Here is a 22,095-nt window from a genome sequence, read left to right as displayed (position 1 = left end):
AACTGGACTAAATGCAACTTAACTAAGAGTGTCATTAAGTAACTTAACGTGACTTAAAATAATTAATTTGACACAACTTAACACAATTTGACTTAACTTAACGCGACTGAACGTGTCTTTAATTGACTTCAGGTGACATAAGGTAACTCAAGGAGACTTAACATTTCTTAACTTGACTTAACCTGACTAATGTTAACTTAAAGAATCTTAAGGGACTTAATGTGACTTAACGGGTCTTAATGTGACCTAACTTTACAAAACGTAACGTAATACGCAACTAAACGCGACTAAATGCGACTTAACGTGACGTAAAAGTAACTTTTAACGTGACTTTCCTTGACTCAAAGTGACATAACGTGAACATATGTAACTTACCGTAACCTAACGTGACTTAACATGACTCAGTGTATCACATTTATTTTGAAAAGACAAAAAATGCACACGCTAAAAAACAGTTGCTAGATGACATGACATAACCACATGTTTTCTACATAGAAACATAAGAACACCTGCTATCACATGATGAAGACGGTTCTGTTTGGTGATGAGGACAAAGAGAAGATTCAGAATGAGTTGAGATTATTCAGGAACTCTTAAGGATCGTGATTAAAATCTGTAATTATAAAGCAGGCAATAATAAATGACAAAGCACAGACAAACTGTACAACACCACTTTATTGAAACATGTACACACACTTTAAATCCACACACACAAAAGTAACATTCGTCTACTCGTCAGATGTAATAAACCTGGATTAAGTCTATGCTTTAAAAACTGAGACATGACAAAACAAATCTTCAAAAATCACTTCAGACTGAGAACATGATGTCGATACCGAAAAACAAAAAGCACACTGCAGCATCGAGCCTGGAGCTGAAGTCAGCAGGCATTAATACACACTATCATCAAGTATTTACAGCTCACAAGGAGGCCACGCTTTAATATTCTAGAATCCTAAAAACAATCCTCAGATGAAATTCCTCAGATTTTATGAAATGTGCTGATACAGACACAGACTGCTAAACACTCCCCATCTCAGCAGGTCATTCCTGTCTATGATTGATTCCTAAAAAACATATTTTCTGAAATCATTTTGTTTTGAGAAGTTTTCTTGGTTTAAAGCTGCAGTCATTTGTGTTTTGACCACTAGGGGGCAGTGTAAACCTCGTATGGCTGTTAAGGCTAAGATGTTAGCTTAGTGTCTAATTTACACATGCAGCAGCTGCAGAACATGAATATTTATCTGGACCAAATATCTGGAGTCATGTTGCCGTGCTGATGAAATCATAAAGTGTCATATTTAATGCTAACTGCAGCTAGCTGCTAACCTTTATACGAACCTAAACGAGGCTGATCATCCGTGGTGACACACGCTGAGGTCACATAGTTAATATGCAAATATTGAGTGTTTGTAGCTTTAAAAAAATCTAACTTTAAGGAATCAAATTACCGACAAAATGAATTGACGGCAAACAAAAAGCTGAAGCTCAAACTGTATGTTACATTTACATATGTGATACGAAACATCACACACCGACGGGATGTCTTCATGTAGTACGTTTCTCCTCCGTGTTTCAGAACCTCCATTTCATATTCAAAAGCTCCTTCTGCTGGATTCAGGTCCAGCTACATGGCCACTGTGTCATATGTGTGTTATACTGCAGATACCATAACTGTACAATCTCTCTTTACTGCAGGGAGAGAACCTGGACTGTATCTGTTGTTACACCTCTTTTATTAGCATATTTGATCAGTCATTCATTTGCTGTTGATGCAAATGGAACGCTTGATGAATTCTATATAATGTACATTTCCACAACATGAATTTTATCAAACAGTCAGGTCACACCCACTCCTCACGGTTTCTCTTTCTGTTTTTCATTCTGGTTTACTCCCATATGGAAAAGATATACATACATTTTACTAAATGTTTATATCTTTTATCTGTAATAGATATGACATGGGGCCTTTTGTGCGATTTGTACGATCTTTTCCATATGGGCCGGGACACTTTGAGGGTAACTTCAGGATTTTTCACCCGTTTTTGAACAGTTTTCAGTTTTTGAAATGTCTCCAGTATTGAGGGAGAACGCTGCAGCCGGCAGACACTAAAACACCTGTAATGTATTCATAAAGAGCACCGTTAATGTACGCTCATTAACAGTTCATGTTCTTACTGACAGGCTCAGAGTGGTAATATCATTATTCAGACATGACTTTGAACCCTTTAGAGTGCTCTACATCATGTTGTCAGACATTAATATTAACTATCTGAGCCCGTCAGTGGCAACAACAAGAAGCACTCTTTAGTGGAACTCCATTAAAGGTGACGAGACGCCAGATATGATTCGTTAAAGCCCGTTTAGCCCCTCCCACCTGCAGCGTTCTCCCTCAACACTGGACCAGTTTCATGAGGAGGTTTTGTCACATGGACACAAAAACAATTAGCCTTTAATAGCCTTAAATACAGCTGTGGTCAAAGGTCAAAGGTCTACGGGGTTAATTAGTGAGTGATAGTGTGTGATGGAAAGAGAAAGTGAGCGCAGCAGAGTGAGGAGCATGACGGGACGGTGTTATTTAGAGAACCTACTTTTATTTAGAGGGTTTAAGGTTCTGTGTTTAGGCAGACTGAGGTGTACATTAAAGGGTCGGTTCACAAAAATAAACTCAAAAACAGAAAGAAATGTCAAAGGCAGAAATCGCAGATATGCATTCAAACAATGGCTCCATACCACACATGTATTTTCTTCTCTTGTGATTTGGGTGAAGGAACCTTTTAGGATTTGAGGTTCTAGTTGTTCTCCTGTCACCTCGTTTGAGCTAATGAAGCAGTCAAACCACACCCACGTCACCACTATTCAGACGATGTGTTCATGTGAGGAGCCGTCACACAAACACGGAGCTCAGTGCAGCGCGGACAACCAGGATGTGATGAACGGAAAAAGAAATGATATATAACAAACTGTATTTTCCTGGATAAAGAATAAAGATGGAGAAGCACCGTTTTGGCGTCTAATGTATCTTTCCGTGTACCATGAGCAAATCTGGCAACAAAAGACACAAATAATTTACCAAAAAAACTAAATTTGACGCTATGTATATGATATAAATGATCAAATAAGCAGACAGACAGAGATCAGCTCTGTAGGAAACAGCAGAGGAGCAGGAGGTCTGGTTGACCAGAGAAATGTGTGTCTGTGTGCGTGTCAGCGTCCAGTGTGAACCTGGCGTATGATGGAGTCGTTTTATAGAAAGTCTTATTTTTCAGAACAAACGGGTCCGATGAGTTGATCTGAAGGTGGAGGAAGGAGAGCTGTGCGGAGACGCTCCACTGACCGGTGAGGCTCGTCCTTCAGAAGATGTTTAGGACGTCCGGAGCAGGTTGCTGAACACTGACATGAGGAAGAACAGAGGGATGAATGGAGTAATACTGCTTTATGAAAGATGAGTTGACCATAAACACACATTCCTACTACACTTCTGTACTTTATGCTCGTATTATAGTATTGAGGTACTTGTACTTTATTGTTATATAATACTTCACTACATTTCAAAGGGAAATATTGTACATATTACTGCACTAAATTCATCTAAAACATAAAAAAAAGAGATATGGAGCCGTGAGAGGAGAGAAATATCCTGAGTCATAAATCTAGTAGAAGAAATAAATATTCAAATATCTTCTGAATATATATATAAAGTCATACATTTGCCAGACTAATTCTAGAGTAATTCTGAATTGTGCAAAACTCCATTAGTGTCTATGTATCTTTGGCTCTGGAAGATATATACACACATGTTCTTTCATGTTCTCTTTGTGCTGAATGAGTACTTGAGGACACTTAGAACCCACCTTGAGGATCAGACCGAGTACCGTGGCCTCCCTCTGGATCTGCACCTGAGTAAAGAAAGGTGTCGTCAGTGTGACATCACAGGCTGAGACAGTAACGGCATCATAGATTTATTTGTGAATGAACTTTGATAAGTAAATAAATAAACAGTGACCTCCTTGGATCTTGAAGCAGAGCTTTTTCTTCTGGTAGGCGAAGTAACTGGACGCTGCTCCCAACAGAGCGACGCCTATGGCACTGGCAATGCCTGCAACCTTTCCAGTGCTAGCTTCTGCAGGGAAAGAACAACACACACAACACACACACACACACACACACACACACACACACACACACACACACACACACACACACACACACACACACACACACACACACACACACGTTGTTACAGAAAACTGCACTTTCATACAAGAAGTTTTTACAGTCCTGGACCTCTAACTGTATCCTCCTTTTATCCTTCTTCTATTCATACAGTATAAATATGAAATATATGAAGTTTAATTATGAACTGTAAGCTGCCATAACCCTGGTTCTCCACACGGGGGCGGTATATAACTGTAGATGACAGTCCCACATGCACAAGAACACACTGTACAGAACGGGTGGGGCTCTAACGTTGTGATGTAATATTAAAAAAAACTTTTCACAAACAACACAAAGACAAAGTATCACCTTCAGACTGTGGAGACAAAAAGAGAAAGAACAGGATTCAAAGCTGACACACCCAAAGCTCTAGGGCAAGGCGTGGCACGCACACACACACACACACACACACACACACACACACACACACACACACACACACACACACACACACACACTGGCAGAGTGAGTCATGAGTCAGAGGAGCGTCTTGTGACGGCTCAGGGTGTTAAGTCAGGGTGTTAAATCAGGAGCTTAAAGATAAACCGCTTGTACTTTATTAGTGGTGTGTTTTCAATAGAGGAGGATGATAATACACCTCAACCCTGCTTCTATATTAACAGTGTTATTAGTTTATTATTAGCCATTATTGTGCTTTTATGTTATTGCATTAAATGATATATCACGCTTTGATCTGACATTTGTTTTACATATACTTCATAGTTTTGTGTTAATAATATATAGTGTGTGTATACTAAATATGATTTAGTTTGCGTGCATATTTATATATATATAATCTGTGCAATATTAACAATCATCCCATAGTTATTGCTCTTTTAACGTTTTTTACTTATACACTTGTTTTGATCTTGTTTTTTTACTATGTCTCTTGTTTGCACTATCGACTCTGCTGCTGTAATCCTGCAAACTTCCCCGCTGCAGGACTTATAAAGGATTATCTTATCTTATCTTATCTTATCTTATCTTATCTTATCTTATCTTATCTTATCTTATCTTATCTTATCTTGTTTAGCACCTTTCATAGAACGAGATCACAAAGTGCTCAAAGACTGAAAATGATTTGAGAAAAAGACCAAAAAACAGCGACAACAAATAAACAAGAGGTTTAAAGACTCGGGTCTGTAGCTGGTTCTCAAGGGGGTCTGCAGAGACCATGTCCTGCACATACGTTACATTTAGAGGCAGTGGGTCATTTTGGGGGCGGAGCTCTTTCTGCTGGCTGCAGAACAAAGTGTTCTAAGTGGAACCGAGGAACTCTGGATTAATGCGTGACGTAGAAACATCCTCTGTTCATCCTGTTATTAATCATGATTCTACAGTTTTCCACAATATGTCATTTCCTACCACGAGACGTCTCCCCATCAAGACAATAAAAGAAGGCAGAGTTTTATTTAAATGATTAAAACTGTTAAAAACACTGAAGAAAGCAGCTTCACATTAAAATCAGTGTTTCTCTGATAAATAAAGATCCAAACTTCTGATGGCTCAGCTTCATTCATCCAGTTAAAACAGAGTTAGAAACCACTGAGATCTTTGTTAAAATGTGGCTTAAAACTGTTATAAAAGTCATTTTATGACAGCTTGTTGCAGAAACCACAACGCTGACGCTGCACAAAGATGATCCATATGAGTTTTATTCATTATGCTTTACACATATCATGACTTTACATCGCATCCACTGCAGCAGTGTGACAAACCTCATAAAGAATGGAGGCAAAAAAAGCTTCAACTTCAAAGAACCCACCAAAATAAATATGTGACCGTTACCAGAGAGAACACAGAGAACTCCTCATGAGAGGAAGTATCGAACCGTTTATCAGACACAATGAGAGGATTCCAAATGAGGAGAAAACACCTCGACATGCTGGATGTGTCAGCGCTGGAGAATGTGAGGAATGTGAGCAGACTGCTGCTGACTGGACGAACTGAGGAGAACTCTGAGGAGAACTCTGAGGAGAACTCTGAGGAGAACTCTGAGGAGAACTTATGCAAACATACATAACATATTGTTATTTCATGTTTACGGAAAAATATATTCTACAGCTTCAGGTGAACTCCATAAAGGCTTCTAGTAACACGCTTCACTTCCTGTCTGTCATAAGAGCTTATTTAAGGCGATAATTACATAGAATACAAGCATCAAAACAGCCGACATGATAATCATATTAGTCAGAGAAGTACCAGAGCAAACATGTGAGTGAGTCATGGCCTGCTGGGTGTGGCGTGACAGAACAATGAGTGCATGAACACGCCCAAACACAGGGAGTGTGGAGGGTCTGTTGGTGTGAAACATACACAAAGCACAGACCTGCAGCTGCAAGTGTCCATGAGACGCAGGAAGCCAGGGGGCAAAGGGCACAGGAAGCGGAAACAGGGTTTCAAAATAGATGAAAAAAAACGAGAAAAAAGTATCCTGGTATCCTGACTTTTCAAACACCAAATTATGTATTTTTTTTTCGAGATCATCAGACGTCTGTAAAGCTCACACATGAGAGCCGATCACAACTTAAAGGGCGACTTCACCACCTTTTTATGGGGATGTGTAATCAGTGTTGATGGTAAATGTAGTCCATTGAGGCAGTACAATCCCTCAGAGCTGCTTTATTGACCCAGAACGCTTACAGCTTCAACATCTGTAGTTCTTCCTGTGTTTTATATAAATCAGCCCCTATAGGTGAGCTCTCTGCTTGTACTGCAGACTGCAAAACGGCATCCCACCATATGATTGCAGAGGATTATGGGTAAGTAAACATACTGCAGTGTTCTAGCTGACTCAGATATTCAGCTGTGTGTACAGAGGCAGAGTAAACAGCTGATCTCATCCAGGCTGGGTCAACACATTGCTTCAGAGGACTACATTTCCCATCAACACTGAGCGGACAGCCTCATTAAAGGTGGAGGGCGGGCTCAGGGCACAGCCTGCAGCAGGTCCATGGCCCTCTCTAACAGAGGGGTGATCATCTGCTTTACGTTGGACAGCCACATATAGAACTCCTCTGGCATGTTAGCATTTAGCATCTTCAGGATTTGGCCCCACAGAAGGTCTGGATCTGCAACGACACACAATCGAAGCAGGGTTTTAGCCAAAGGAACCAGACCGGGGGGGGGAGTACCAATGTGAAGAACACTAAGTTCACCCTCAGAGACACCAGGTGTGAGAGGAGAAACCAGACCGATGCAGCGGATCACACGCTGCAGTGATCCAGCTGCCTGTGATTCAGAGGCCGCTGCCTTCAGAGCCAGAAGCACGAGGACAAATACGTGTAAACTAATAAAACACCAACGCAACAACGGTTGGATCGGCAACAAAACACACACAGAGAACACAACTTCCTCTGAGGGGGGAAACAGGAAATACCCAACAACAAGAATCCAGAAAGGATCAGTCTGCAGGGAGACATCAGGACTCCCACACTGACACAAAGACAGGAATAGATCCAGAAGAGCACAGAAGCAGATAGGACATGGGTTTACCTTCAGGCTGGTCAGCGCCACCTGTGAGGGAGACACAATGCAAATCAGACTATGAGGATTATGACGGACAGATACTGTTATTTAACTCTAAATAATAGAAAAAGAAACATGAGAGTTAAACGTACCGTTAGAATCGTAGCCGGGGTCCATTCCACCTGGATTTAAAAGACAGAAGGAGAAAAGTGAGAGAAACTCTATGAATAGAAGCAGACACAACAGAGGAGTATAAAGCTCTGTATTACAGTACAGTACATTACATTACATTACATTACATTACATCACATTACATTAGCAGACGCATTTTATCCAAAGCAGACGATCCAAGGAAGTGTATTCAACATAGGTATTCAAGAGAACTACTAGTCACCAGAAGTCATCAGTGCATCTCCTTTCTTAAACAAGCATCTAAGAGCAGAAACCAGAGCAAAAGTACAGAAACAAACTAATATGATACAATAAGTGCAACAAACTAATACTAGTATATAGCTAACAACAGGTTTGCATCGCTGCTCCTTCACGAACACGATCGAAGGAAAGAATCTGATCTGAAACCAGCCATGTGGCTCCACTTAGACTGGAAGCCTGTGGGGGTTTTATTCCTTTTCTCTCTCTCTGTGGTAGAAGAACAACTAATGACTTCCATGAGAGCTCAGAGACACAAAACAAAGAACAACAGGCCGCGTGGTCTGTGTGACTTCCATCACCGCCTGAACGTGACGCAGACAGAAACTGGCTTCAACCGTCGTCTGAGCGATGCAGAATCTTAGAAAAGATTCTAAATCAACAGTCCTTATGAACATTGTGCGTTTATAATATCTATAATTCCCATGACTCATCGTTTACTGTATTCCTCTGAGCCTCCCAGGAGTTCATATGGTGGAGAGATTCACCCTCTGAACACAAAGCAGTTTGGGCTGTTTTATGAGCTCCCGTCACATTTTTCTCTCTGTGGTCTTCATTTTCTCTGCAATATAAAAGTCCTCTATGGAAAACAACACAATAATGACTAGAAGTAGAGAGAACCCAAACATGTCTTTAGTGCAGAAGAACACAGTTAGAATGACATAAATCATCACAAGTTGAATATCTTTGGTGATTTATTTTACATCAACTAGAAAGCAAAGGTGTGTCCAGAAGTGTTAGCAATCAGAGAGACTTCCCGCCGGCTGGTTTATGCCTGTTTTTTAAATGATATAATGCTGTATTTACTTGTTATAGCAGCTAAATGAAAGCAGAGACTCATAGCTGTCAGACACATAGTGAAAAAACTCACTAATATCCAATATGATGAACAACAAGTGAGTCACAGCATGTTCATCCTGGCCTCACGTATACGTTCACAATAAGCTCATTATGTGTGAGGTTCTGAATGTGTTGAACTGACAGTTGAACATGTGTGTTCATGTGTGTTTTATAGGACCGAGGCACATAGCATGAAACCAGGTCAGCCTGTGTGAAACCAGTTTCCTCCTCCTCTACACAACCTTCTGCAACTGTTCACCACGAACCCTGTCCTCTGTCCTGAGACGTGGTGACAGAGAGGCATGAGACCCACACGGAGAGCCGTATCACGGTTTGTCAGCATTACCATGACATTTAATAAATGTTGTGTTGTTCTCTAGAGACGCTCAGACTGAGTCAGCGGTTGTCAAGGACAACAAGACACAACAAAGGAGATACAGCTGGAAATCACCGAAATCACTCCAACCACGGGTATTCATATCAATATATATATAGAGATATAGATATAGATATATATCTATATCTATATATATAGACAGTACCAGTCAAAAGTTTGGACACACCTTCTCATTCAATGGTTTTTCTTTATTTTTATTTTTTTCTACATGTTAGATTAATATTGAAGACATCCAAACTATGAAGGAACACATGTGGAATTATGTGGTAAACAAACACATGCTCAACAAACCAGAATATGTTTTATATTTTAGATTCTTCAAAGTAGTTGAATGAGAAGGTGTGTCAGCACTTTTGACTGGTACTGTAGATATAGACAGCATGTGACTGTGCAACCCATGATATCATCATCTCTGATATTTCAATAAATCCACTTATAAATCCTAAAAACTCACTGTATTCACGGCAACAGTATACGTCCTGTTTACAAACCCCAGAGCATCATGGGAACTCTAAAACGAGCATGACAAAAGTTAGACCTGGGCCCAACATGTGGTCAGTTTATCCTGTTTGTAAATCTGATCGTATTTCTCTTTTTGGAGCCTCTTTGAGCCGTTTTGAGATGCGTAACCATAGTAACCCATGCCAACCTCATGGGAGCAAACCATGACCCTGCGTTCATTAATGTCCCGTCTCTCTGCTTTCAAACTCATGTGTTTGACTGTGAAACATCAAAAGTGCACCCGGGTGTCGTCACACGGTGTGACATTCTGTGGAGCTGCTGGAACCTCCATCATAACGGGGGGGGGGGAATATATAACACCATCATCAAAATGTAGAAGTGTAGCAGGTGGTGCTGATGTCTTACCTCCTCCTGTGTTGCCTCCTTCAGGCTTGTACCCTCCTTCACCAACACCAATTAAGTCGGAGTCATCAAAAGATCCTCCACCTTCAAGAAACCAACACAACTTACAACAGCTCATACAATTACACATTTCTTCTAAACGTTAGATTTGTGTCGACATTTCAAAGTAAACTACAAACCTCTTTAACAAGGAGAGCTGACATTCATGAGGAGAAACCTGCTGATATATTTCGCCAACAAATCCCATCAAGATGTGAGATCTTCTCTCAGCACCTTCTGACTTCCTGCTCTATCTGAGGCTCGAACATTCATTCACCTTTGACCAATAAACTCTAATCAGTTCAACTTTGAATGCAAGTGGACATTTCTGGTAAAGCTGAAGAAATGAGCTCAAGGTGTTCCTAAGAGATCTGGAGGAGGACGACCTGAAAACATGACCGTGACGTCGCTGAGATATGAAAACATTCTTTGACGTTTTAGTTCTGAACTAAAAACTAAAGATTATCAGCAGGCTCTTCCTTCTAACATCCATTTAACAGAAGATTCCACAGAACCAATAAAAGAGCTGAAGAGCTGGTGCACTCACCTCCTCCACCGCTTGGTGGCTTCACAGCAGGTTTATCAGGTTTAGGGTTTGGATCTGTGGGTACAGAGACGTTATCACTATGAATGAAAAGGTAAACGCAGAAGGAAAGCTGATGCATTAAAAGGAGAACACGGCCTGATTAAAGAATTCCAGGTAATAGTCTGGCTCAAAGACAGAAGCTGCTCCACAGAAACCTTCTTGTTCTTGGGTTCATTTAATTCTAACAGAACCCAGTTCAGCTGTTAAACTTTCATACTCGGACAAACAAGAAGTCGGTTTAAATTAGAAAGCAAATATTAGTTCTATGCTCAAATGAAACGCCATCGTAGATAATGAGTTTAACAAACCCATTATAGAGCAGTGGGTGTGCTGTTATGACCAGCCTTTTAATAAATAGGCCACTTTATGAAGAAAGAATGGAGGATTAAACCCCCTGACCTGAAGTAATGCTTGGTTACACCTGTCTATACTTAGCACCTTCTCTAATCATCACATACAGATACATAGAATGTGATCTCTGCATTCAACTCATCCTCACACGAGGAACTCCCTGAGAGGAACTGTGTGTTCAGTGGCTTCTAAATGAATAATTATAATATAATAAAGAAAGCATCACAGAGAGGTCTTACCTGGGCCGAAAGCATCATTCAGATCAAAGCCATCTGGAATACACAAACACACAGCTTTCTCAGATCCAATAACACTTAGAAGTTATCATCGTGTCGCATTTGTAGGCAGGACTCAGGACAGAGACAGGAAATGTGGATAGTCTCTACATCAGTTAACAAACACGGCAAAAACTTTATCTCTTAACTTCAGCAGCTGAAAGCAAAACTCTCTTCATGACCACAAACCACCAGAGGAGCGCGGGGAAACATCAAACCTACCAGAATCTCCGGAAGTTGGTTTTGAGGGTTTTGTAGTTTTAGGCACATCTGTTGAAAAATAAAATGTGTGTGAGCTCAAGGAGAAGACTCTAGAGAAACACGGTTTACCTGGTCCAAAGTCTGAACTGCTCCATTCATAAAATACTTGTAATTACAACCACATAAAGTACACTATTAACCAGAAATATCTTCACAAGAACCAGTTATTAAGTCATTTACTAAGTTTACAGCTGCCTCTTTTGTTGTCACTTCCAAATAAGTGGTTTAGATATGATGTGGTTCAGGTGTGAACCTGCTTCAAACCGGTTTGATCAGCTGTGTGGTTTCTCAGGACACTTTATTGTAAAGCTGTGTGGGGTAAACTCATTCAGTGGCTCGAGATCTAAAACCTAAAAGAACTAAAATACACATCCTGATGTCATGTTTGAGTAATTATTTTAATAAAAAGGAATCGCCTGCAAAACACCACATATATGTCAAATAACACTTTTCATTTCCGAACTATTGGACGGATGTCATGACATTTTGTAGAAACAATAAAACTAATCATGTTCCCCTCTGGGTGAATGTTAATAACTTTGGTGATCTTCTGACTTTTTGGTTGAAATGTTAATTTATGCTATACTTTGATTTATGAGCAAATAGCTGCAGAACTAAATGCCTCAGCTGGACTCCATGAAGTACAAAGCTAAGATGGTGAGCATGGGAAACATTATATAGTATAAAGGTTCAGATTTTAGCTCAGAGCTCCTCTGTGCTAAAGAAATGGAGCCTAACCTGGCTGTGGATTTATAATGTTTCTAAAGGTCAGGGGTCACCAAAAACACATCCTCTGGGAGTCGGGACATTTCCCTTCATTGTTAAACTCTGATCCCATGTTAGACTTGGTGAGTTTATTGTCTAATATTAAGGTGGAGGATACCAACCATCACTGCCGGGCTTCTCCGGCTCCTTCGGCTGCTCTTTGGGCTTTGCAGGTGTTGGTGGAACTAAGGAACGGAAATAAATGAACAGTTATTATCTGACATCTGTTAACATTTCTACCCAGCATCCCCAGGTGGATCTTGTTATCTTGAAGCTATACAGTGTGCTGCATTATAAACAGCTCAGTGTATAGACTATGAATAAACACTATTCATTCATCTGGTCTGACCCAGGTCCAGGGTCAGGTTACTAACCATGTGGACCAGTGAAGACCATTTATATAGATCATACATTCACACTGGGAATAGGGACATGACAGTAGTTCTGTTTATACGTTTATAACTAACCTATTATGATTATAAAATGTGATGCTAAGGAGAAAGTCACTCACCTGGATCATCCAGAGCATCGGACAGGTCAAACCCTGTGAGAGGAACACATGAGGAACATTACTACACATCAGAACTCAGACCTGATCCTCAGAGAAACACATGAGGAACATTACTACACATCAGAACTCAGACCTGATCCTCAGAGAAACACATGAGGAACATTACTACACATCAGAACTCAGACCTGATCCTCAGAGAAACACATGAGGAACATTACTACACATCAGAACTCAGAACTCAGAACTCAGACACTGATCAGACTCAGAGAAACACATGATCCACATCAGAGAAACACATGAGGAACATTACTACACATCAGAACTCAGACCTGATCCTCAGAGAAACACATGAGGAACATTACTACACATCAGAACTCAGACCTGATCCTCAGAGAAACACATGAGGAACATTACTACACATCAGAACTCAGACCTGATCCTCAGAGAAACACATGAGGAACATTACTACACATCAGAACTCAGACCTGATCCTCAGAGAAACATTTACTACACATCAGAACTCAGACCTGATCCTCAGAGAAACACATGAGGAACATTACTACACATCAGAACTCAGACCTGATCCTCAGAGAAACACATGAGGAACATTACTACACATCAGAACTCAGACCTGATCCTCAGAACTCAGACCTGATCCTCAGAGAAACACATGAGGAACATTACTACACATCAGAACTCAGACCTGATCCTCAGAGACCCTCAGCGGTGGATCACGTGACCAGAAGGCCTCCCTCTGCCGGGGTTTTCCCGTGGTAGTGGAAGCACATGTGTTCTGTGTTTGGGTGTTGTAAGGGAGCCGTGTGTTTGTTGGTTCCCGTGGCAACGCTGACTGATACACCTCCCCGCTCTGAGTCACATGACCCGTGGGTTGTTTCAACAAAGAGCAGATGCCAACACTTTTTTTTACCCAGAAGGCAGCGAAACAGACACAATGCTGAGTAACTGAGACTGTGAAGTACTTCAGTTATTATCTTATATGCACAAAGTTATGGGAACATATTCAGGCTACTACATGTCCTGATACAAGCGCCACACTATCAAACTACTGCAGTGACATGAAAGTCAAATATTTACTCATGATTAACCCTTTGAAACAGTGACTGGCTACTTTCTTTCTCACATTCCTTTTCCAATGTCTGAAAAGTCTTAAGAAGTAAAAGTTCATCGCTCTTTAAGAAAGTGTACTTTGAATTATTATGCCTTCATCATTAACATAAAATGCTCCTGCAGTTAATGTCACAATAGAGCATCAAAGGAAAGAGATGGTGACTGTGGAGGATGTGATAACTCAGGCGTGGTCGGGTAAAGAACAGCTAGAATATGAAAGCTGAGCGGAGAGGAGGGGGAATCGAACTCCGGCACGGTCCGAATCAATGCTCCTGACTGTGTCCGATGTTTCCTGCTGAGCAGATCAGAGCTTTTTCACTCAAAACAGTGATTATTCAGATACGTTCTGACTTAAACAAGCACATTCCTCTCAGGTCTTATTGATTTTACACAACCTTCCTGAAGGTCAGGCGTTCACCATTAAATACTAATTTACTGCTTTTTTGACAAAGTATTTTCACATTCAGGAGAGCTTTGAGCATCTGTTTCCATTTGGGTGAACCTTATGTTTGATAGGTCCGTCTTTCTAATATTTTGTATCTTAAATTGTGCTCATTTTCTTTGGTTAACCAGGTATATGAGTCCCTTACATTAAATATGTCTAACTCCTCTTTAAGCCATAGTTAGACTAACACAGTACCAGTTTCCCTTCAGTACCAGTTTCCTTTGATGTCATTTGCATGTTATATTGATACTTCCTGTTTCCATTCCTCAGTGAAACCTCACTAGAACACTGCTCCTCTGTGCGTTTCAGCATTATGTTATGCTATATTATTGCAGAATAAATGACATAAATAAACCTCACTGGCCATATTTTGCATACTATGTGTTTCTCTGCAACATACCAGCATCCGCCTTGACGGAGCTGAAAGTATCGCTCTGACCTACTTCGAGCAGACGTCGTGCCAACTGCTTCTCGTTTGCGTGCCTGTGGTTTTTCTGTAGCAGCCCTCGTCTTCACTTCTACGGGAAGCAGAGCACGAGAGCCGACACCCACAGAGACGACTGAGCATGTGTGCTGCATCTGAAATAAGCTTTTACTCTTCTCTTTCTCATCTTTATATCTTCATTTATTTAGTCTCTTTTCTACATTAATTGTTATTTCCCAGCAATGACTGAACTCTTATTAGTGCACACTAACGTTGGGTGAAAAGACTTAAGCATAGACTGTATATAAGAAGTGGACAAAGTCATAGTGACATCACTGAATGGTTGGTCGGTTACGGTTTTCAAGCCTCGAGTTGAGCATTTCGGCCGCGGACATCTTGGTTTTTGGCCGTCGCCATCTTGTTTTTTTCCAACCAGAAGTGATAAAAGAGGGTGGAGCTAAGTGCAACCACGCCAAAATGTTACAATTATCTTCCATGAATGGAAAACAGACTGTGAAAGGGTTAACTCCCAGACCGGACCTGTCAGTCAGTGTGTAGCCCCGCCCTAAAGCATCCCCTGCTTTATGGTCTGTTTGACTCTAAATGGAGCATCATTTACTAAATGAACATCATGCTGTATTGAAGAAGACTTGAAACTAGAGATTGAGACCATAAACTCATGTTTACAATGTTTACTGAGGGAATAAATCAAGAGAGAAGTAGAGTCATTTTCTCATAGACTTCTATACAACCAGAGGAGTCGCCCCCTGGTGGACAGGAGAGAGAATGCAGCTTTAAGGCACACACTGACCCACAGTCCGTGTTTGAATTCATCCTAAAGGTTGAATGGGGTCGGGGTCAGGAGAAACTATTTCTTTAAGACCTGGTGTTTTCATGTTGGGACAGGAAAGGGCCTGCCCAGCCTGCTGCCACCTCTTCGGTGGAACACTATTGTATTCTGCAGCCTGAGGATTTCCCTTCATTAGACACGAGGGGCTCATCCAACCACGAGATAAAAACATATTCTGGTGAACATCTTAGCTGTAAAACAAGAAAGCCAAAACCAGGCTCCGCCCGCCGCCTGGAGCAAACTTGACAAAAAGTTATTTCTTATTAAAGTTCCCAAATAAGTCTTAATACTACGTACCATGGTCCTCATCATATCCTACGATCTCATTTCATCTCTTAAGCTCATCCTAAAACAAATCCCTTTTCTACAACCCAAACTTTCATTCATCATTACATGACAATGTTTACCTGACATTGATGAACAACCATGAACAAAGCAGGAAACTGGGTGTTTTATCCAAACAACGGACTGAAAAACACCTAAAAGGCTGTGAGCCACCAGTGAGGACTCTGAACACATGTAATCTGGATTTTCATCATTCATGAATGAAAAACGCTGCTCAATATCAGATTTGACTTATTCTAGCATTTACACCTTCATGTTGCAGAATGAGATTAACAGTAACACACTTAACGCCATAAAAAAAGTAAGAAAACAACTTTTTTCTGATCTTGTTGTGGCACACTGAGGGACTTGGCCTTGTGTCCTTACAAGTATTCTCCAAAGAACAACTGCACAAACTCCCTTTAGGACTGTAGGACTCTAAACACACACACAGCCTACATCTATTCTCTTTCCACTGCTGTCTTATGAGCACAGACGGACTAAAACCTGGACTCCAGGTGCAACATTGGACATGTCACACCTGGATGATAAATCAAGTCTCTCAGCAGATTAGAAGTTCCCGGTCTTCTGAGGACTCAGTCTGTGTGGGTCATGTCTCCCCACCATGTCTGACTTCTACACGGACTCACTGTGAACCGCAGAGCAAAACGATACCAAAGGTTTCATTTGTAGCCTCTGTGTGGCTCATGTGTAAAGAGTGTTCTAGCTGCTAGAGGTAGAACAGTCTATTAAAGGAGTTCTCCTGCGTCAGAACACTAATAATATACACCATAACTGCATAACCATAACTTGCAGAAGGAGTCTTACCATCTTGTGTTAATGTTCCAGAAACCAGAAGAAGAAGTAAACTGATCCTCAGACAGAACTCCATGGTGCCTGTGACTTTACTACACTTTAGATAAGTATCCAGGTCTCTGTTCTATGTTTGTCTCCAGCCCGAGCAGACCCTCCAGCGGTGTCCCGTTACAGTCTGTGACTCACCCTCTCCTCTGGAGGACGGACCGGGTGTGGCCCTCCGAGGGGCGGAACACCCGGAATGAAGGAACGCACGTGACTGAACCTACCAGACATGTGCAGAGTACAGATACAAACAATGTTTACGGCTTACAGCTTTTTAATACACGCAGAAGTGTGTTCACTAATAATGAGATGTATAGTTTTCCTTCTTCTTCTTAATGCAAACACAGACCATGGGACACATGGACGTTTGCATATGAATAACTACATCTGAGTCTCATTGAAGCTATTATGTTGATAAAAAAGCAACTTTCATATTTCCCATTGTTACTTCCAGAGGAGGCATGGAGGTAAACTGGAATGTTGTTGGAATAAAGTTCTTGTTGACAGAACTCATGTGCCACCTAGTGCATGAAGATGGATCTACTCTGACTGGTTACTTCTGCTGAGTTATGTCTGTTAAAGCCACTGTGAGCGTTCACTGATGATGGTGGTAATAAAGATAGAAATATATATTTCTCTCTTATACCGATTCCCTCTGATACTCTCTCTTTTCTTTTCCTGTATCTTCTAGGGACAGACTCTAGAAGATACACTTTTCAAGCTGCTACAAATTCTGTCTTGCAAATGGAAAGTATTGATCTTCTTTCATTATTTTCTATATATGGGATTTTCTCTTCTCTTCCTATATGGTATTATGTATATGTTTGCATGTTGTTTGTAGGCCTTTAGTGCCATAATATGATGTCATTTGATTCTTGATTTATTGATGTTAACGAGTCTTGAGTGCATAGTTTAAAGAAATGCTTGATGAACACACCAGTTGTGTTTTATAACCTATGCTGCCTCTGATGTAATGAGTTTTGAAGTACCATCTTAAATCCTTACTGACAGTATTTCTGTGAGACTTTAATATGCCACTTTCTGTGAATTAGATAAAGAAACAATCTGTCATTTGTTTGTACACCAGAATATGTTGGATGGATGTTCTACATTATTGAACAAGGAAAACTGGGGAGAAATTCAATTTCAGGATCATTTTTAAATATGTTTTAAAGGTAATGAGATGAAGAAATATATATATTATTTGTACAGTTCATTTCAGGGGAAATTCCACATTCACATGAACAGATGGTCAGACTCCAAACCAAATATTGTACATTTTGGTTAAAGCTCCCACCACATGGGGGCGCAGTGCTGCTGTCTAATAGACAAGAGGTCATTATAATCAGTGTCTTTTATGTATATTTTCTCTTCAACCGTTATCCGACTGTAACTCCGTGGTTGAGCCTAGTTATTCATTCTAACGATCATCTGAAACCTCTTAATTGTGTGATGTAGCATTTGTCTTTGAGTAAACCACAGGATGTCCTCATTGATCAGAATCAGAGGCTCAGTTCCTGATCAGTGGCAGTATCTTTTATTTCCTTCTACTCTTTCCTGTTTTTTAATATTAGCCTGTTTCACTTTAACTTTTTCTCTCTTGTCGTATTCTGACACCTCTAGAAATGGATTTTCATCGATGGGTGACACATTTAAAAAACATGAACTGCAGATGTCTGTGAACAGACGTTTCTCATTAGCTTCTGTTGGGAAATGAAAACTCGGCCTGGACCTCAAGAGCTTCTTCATAGTCTGTCTGTCGCGTTCTTCTCCTCAGCTTTCTGAATACATTTTAAATATACTTTAAAATAGCACTCTTACTATTCATAAACACATCAGACTCATTTCAAGCGATGATTGGTGTTAACCCAATAATACAAATGAACGCACACACCAGTTCACCGTTCATGATCCTCTTTATTGATTCACCACAGTTATATTTCAGATTCCTCCACCAGCTCCACCACCACCACCATCAGTCTCACAGCTCCATGCATGCTGAGTCACCACTTGTGATTCATGATGTAAAATATATATTGATCAGTAAGTGTGAACTGATCAGGACAGAGCATTAAGAAGTTCAGCGTTTAGAGGAAAGTGTGATTCAGTCAGTCAACGTTTCTCTATGGAGAGATCTGTAGGAACAGAAACATGTAGTCCTCCACCCTGTTCCTCCTCCCTGTTCCTCCACCCTGTTCCTCCTCCCTGTTCCTCCTCCCTGTTCCTCCACCCTGTTCCTCCTCCCTGTTCCTCCACCCTCCTCCTCCCTGTTCCTCCACCCTGTTCCTCCTCCCTCCCTGTTCCTCCTCCCCCTGTTCCTCCACCCTGTTCCTCCTCCCTGTTCCTCCTCCCTGTTCCTCCTCCCTGTTCCTCCTCCCTGTTCCTCCTCCCTGTTCCTCCTCCCTGTTCCTCCACCCTGTTCCTCCACCCCGGTTCCTCCTCCCTGTTCCTCCACCCTTAACGCATGCGCCGATTAGAGCCAGTCATCTGCTGCAGCAGGCGGAGCTGCTGGTTCTGTTTCTCGATGACCTGGTTCAGTTTTTCCACCAGGTTCCCCTGACAGCCTGAGGAAGGACCATGTATAGAGTGCGTTATGAAGATACTATAGTGAGCTATGATCTGTTTGTAATGCAGCTCCAGTATGGTAAAAAAGAATCATAATACTTAGTTAGAAGTTAAATATCTAATGATATTAATAATAATGTAATAATATGGCAGTAAAGCAGGTGTGTAGACTCACTTCCTCCACTGGGATCCATGGAGGGTTTCACAGCTGAGGGAACAAAACATCGGTTAGTATATATTTATATATTTATCAGGAAGAATGTTAATATATATATATATATAGAATATATATATATATATATATATAATATATTAATATATATATATATAGATATGCATCCATTGAAGTGACTCAGATTTATAACCACTGGATATGGACATTTAAGGAGAGACATCCTGGCTAGAAATACATTTTTCATGCACTGGTCATTGTATTTAAAATATTTTCTATTTACAATAAAATTTATTTTTTTAAGGCTGTTGAAAGTATAAGATAAGATAAGATAAGATAAGATAAGATAAGATAAGATAAGATAAGATAAGATAAGATAATCCTTTATGAGTCCTGGATGTATTATAAATAAATGAATAAGTAATAAAGGTAATAAAACAGGAAAGAATATTAAAAAGTTAAAAAAGTAATAAAAAATCCACAATAACTAAAAATGATTAAGTAATTATAAGTAAATACCTCTGACTCTAATATGTCAACAAAATGAAACAATGAAATTTGAACCTTAGTTTATCCAATGTTTAGATTTATGTTCTGGAAATGTATGAAAATAAGCTCATGTTTAATAAAATAATGCCTCATTTGCATATTAAAACATAGCATCTAAGAATACCTGTAATACAAGCAATTATTGCCTCAATGTAAGTTATAAACTGGAGACTTTTCATGAAGATATCTATCAGTTAAGATGAATCTGTTGTTGCAGTTCTGTCCTTGGCCACCAGGTGGTGCTATCAACACGTTACACAGAGTGACTGATCTGTTCTGAGTGAGAGAAGCTGCTCAACACACACAGAACTTAAACAGATGCATCTCTAATTTAGTCATTCAGAGGTATAAAATAACTAAAATATGAAATAAAAGGACACGTACAAGCTAATGCACAATGTGTATTATTACATTGAACAGTAGATAAATACATAACTTTAACCTCAAATTAAGACCTTTACCTGGACGGAGAGCGTCCTCCAGATTGAATCCAGAGTCATCTGGAAAGAAGAATCATTTTAAAATTCACAGATGAATTATTCTGAACATTTTATTTGTTATTATACTAAATATAACTCAATCAACAGGTGGTAAAGAAATGCAACATTTTGCAGATATACCTCCAGTAGAGTTCTACACTTCACGTCTTTCCTTTTATTTGTCTCACATTTGCTATTAAATGAACAATAAGTGGACGTTTGTTGTACTCACTTCCTCCAGCAGGCTTGGAAGGTTTGGGATCTATGGATCATCAGAAAAAATATTAAACATAATATAATAATATATAGTTAATTATCATAAAGGGACTTGCTGTCACGTGGCCTGCAGCTCAGTTTCAGTGTCCTCTACAGTAAATATTTAAATCAAAGGTGAAATGAGTCAGTTCTGTGTTTACAGCTCGTTCTGCTGCCTCCAAGTGGCCAAAAACACAAGAACAAACTGTAAGGAACGACCATCATAGCAAACAAATTAAAACCAAAAAAGAAAACAATGAGGGTTAATTATAATCAATATTTGGTACAAATGTAATGTTCACATTAGTCAAAGTTTAGTATCAGAGAGTCTTTACTTGGACGGAGAGCATCAGCCAGGTTGAACCCGAAGCCATCTGAAAAAAACACAGAATGTCAAATTGAAGGAAAATAAAAGGGCATTTAATCATATTATGTATATTAATATAAGGTATTTGGGTTAATAATGAATTTCACCTCCTCCAGCAGAGGGTTTAGCAGGTGGAGGTCGGGTGGAGGCTCCTGTAAGACGGACAAATCGGTTTCCATAACATGATGACAAATGCAATTTTATTTCCAATAACATAAACATCAAAAGTTCAGGTCATTTGATTCATGTTGTGGAGAAAAAGAAATAGAATGGAACGTGTTAATATTAATATTAAAGCCGTCCATATGAACACTCTGAAGCTACTCACCTTTTCCACGTAAGAAATCAAATACGCCCAATGCTGATGAGAAACACATGAAGGAATGAGTCACCACCAGACTAACGGCTCATGCATCCATCAGAACAATGACTCAACATGTCTTTACATTCCACCTGTTCCTCATGACAGAGAGGATGAGAGCGACACTCACCACCACGCTTTGGTCTCAGAGCGGCGGCTTCATGGTGCACATCTGTGAGCACACAAACATCAAGAACATCAGAACATCAGAACATCAGAACAGCAGAACATCAAGAACATCAGAACAGCAGAACATCAAGAACATCAGAACAGCAGAACATCAAGAACATCAGAACATCAGAACATCAAGA

The 22,095-nt window shown here is 40.2% G+C and overlaps 1 protein-coding gene across 2 annotated transcripts; it reads right to left on the bottom strand.

The window, feature by feature from the left end:
• Nucleotides 1-657: 657 nt before the first annotated feature.
• On the bottom strand, nt 658-17,165 carry cd99 (CD99 molecule). Of its 2 annotated transcripts, XM_054624126.1 has the most exons (12): nt 17,004-17,165; nt 13,005-13,037; nt 12,616-12,678; nt 11,690-11,737; nt 11,432-11,464; nt 10,803-10,856; nt 10,220-10,300; nt 7,839-7,868; nt 7,714-7,734; nt 4,007-4,123; nt 3,855-3,899; nt 658-3,393 (listed from the first exon to the last, which is right to left on the bottom strand). In XM_054624126.1, exons 1-12 carry the CDS (start codon nt 17,065-17,067, stop codon nt 3,365-3,367), a joined length of 618 nt encoding a protein of 205 aa, XP_054480101.1. In that variant the 5' UTR covers nt 17,068-17,165; the 3' UTR covers nt 658-3,364. The 2 variants fall into 2 exon arrangements, with proteins under 2 accessions (XP_054480101.1, XP_054480102.1); XM_054624127.1 differs by lacking the exons at nt 658-3,393; nt 3,855-3,899; nt 4,007-4,123 and adding an exon at nt 5,867-7,289.
• Nucleotides 17,166-22,095: the final 4,930 nt, after the last annotated feature.

Source organism: Anoplopoma fimbria, chromosome 22 (assembly GCF_027596085.1).
Source record: "Anoplopoma fimbria isolate UVic2021 breed Golden Eagle Sablefish chromosome 22, Afim_UVic_2022, whole genome shotgun sequence".
Classification (NCBI taxonomy): domain Eukaryota; kingdom Metazoa; phylum Chordata; class Actinopteri; order Perciformes; family Anoplopomatidae; genus Anoplopoma; species Anoplopoma fimbria.
Note: the sequence above shows the minus strand (reverse complement) of the source record. Positions and strands in the feature narration are given on the sequence as shown.

Coding starts and splice junctions, on each gene's coding strand:
- cd99 (XM_054624126.1), bottom strand. CDS start 17,067: ATGGAGTTCTGTCTGAGGATCAGTTTACTTCTTCTTCTGGTTTCTGGA. Junction 11,465..11,689: donor ACCAACTTCCGGAGATTCTG/GTAGGTTTGATG, acceptor TGTGTATTCCAG/ATGGCTTTGATCTGAATGAT. Junction 7,869..10,219: donor AGGAGGCAACACAGGAGGAG/GTAAGACATCAG, acceptor TTTTAAATCCAG/GTGGAATGGACCCCGGCTAC.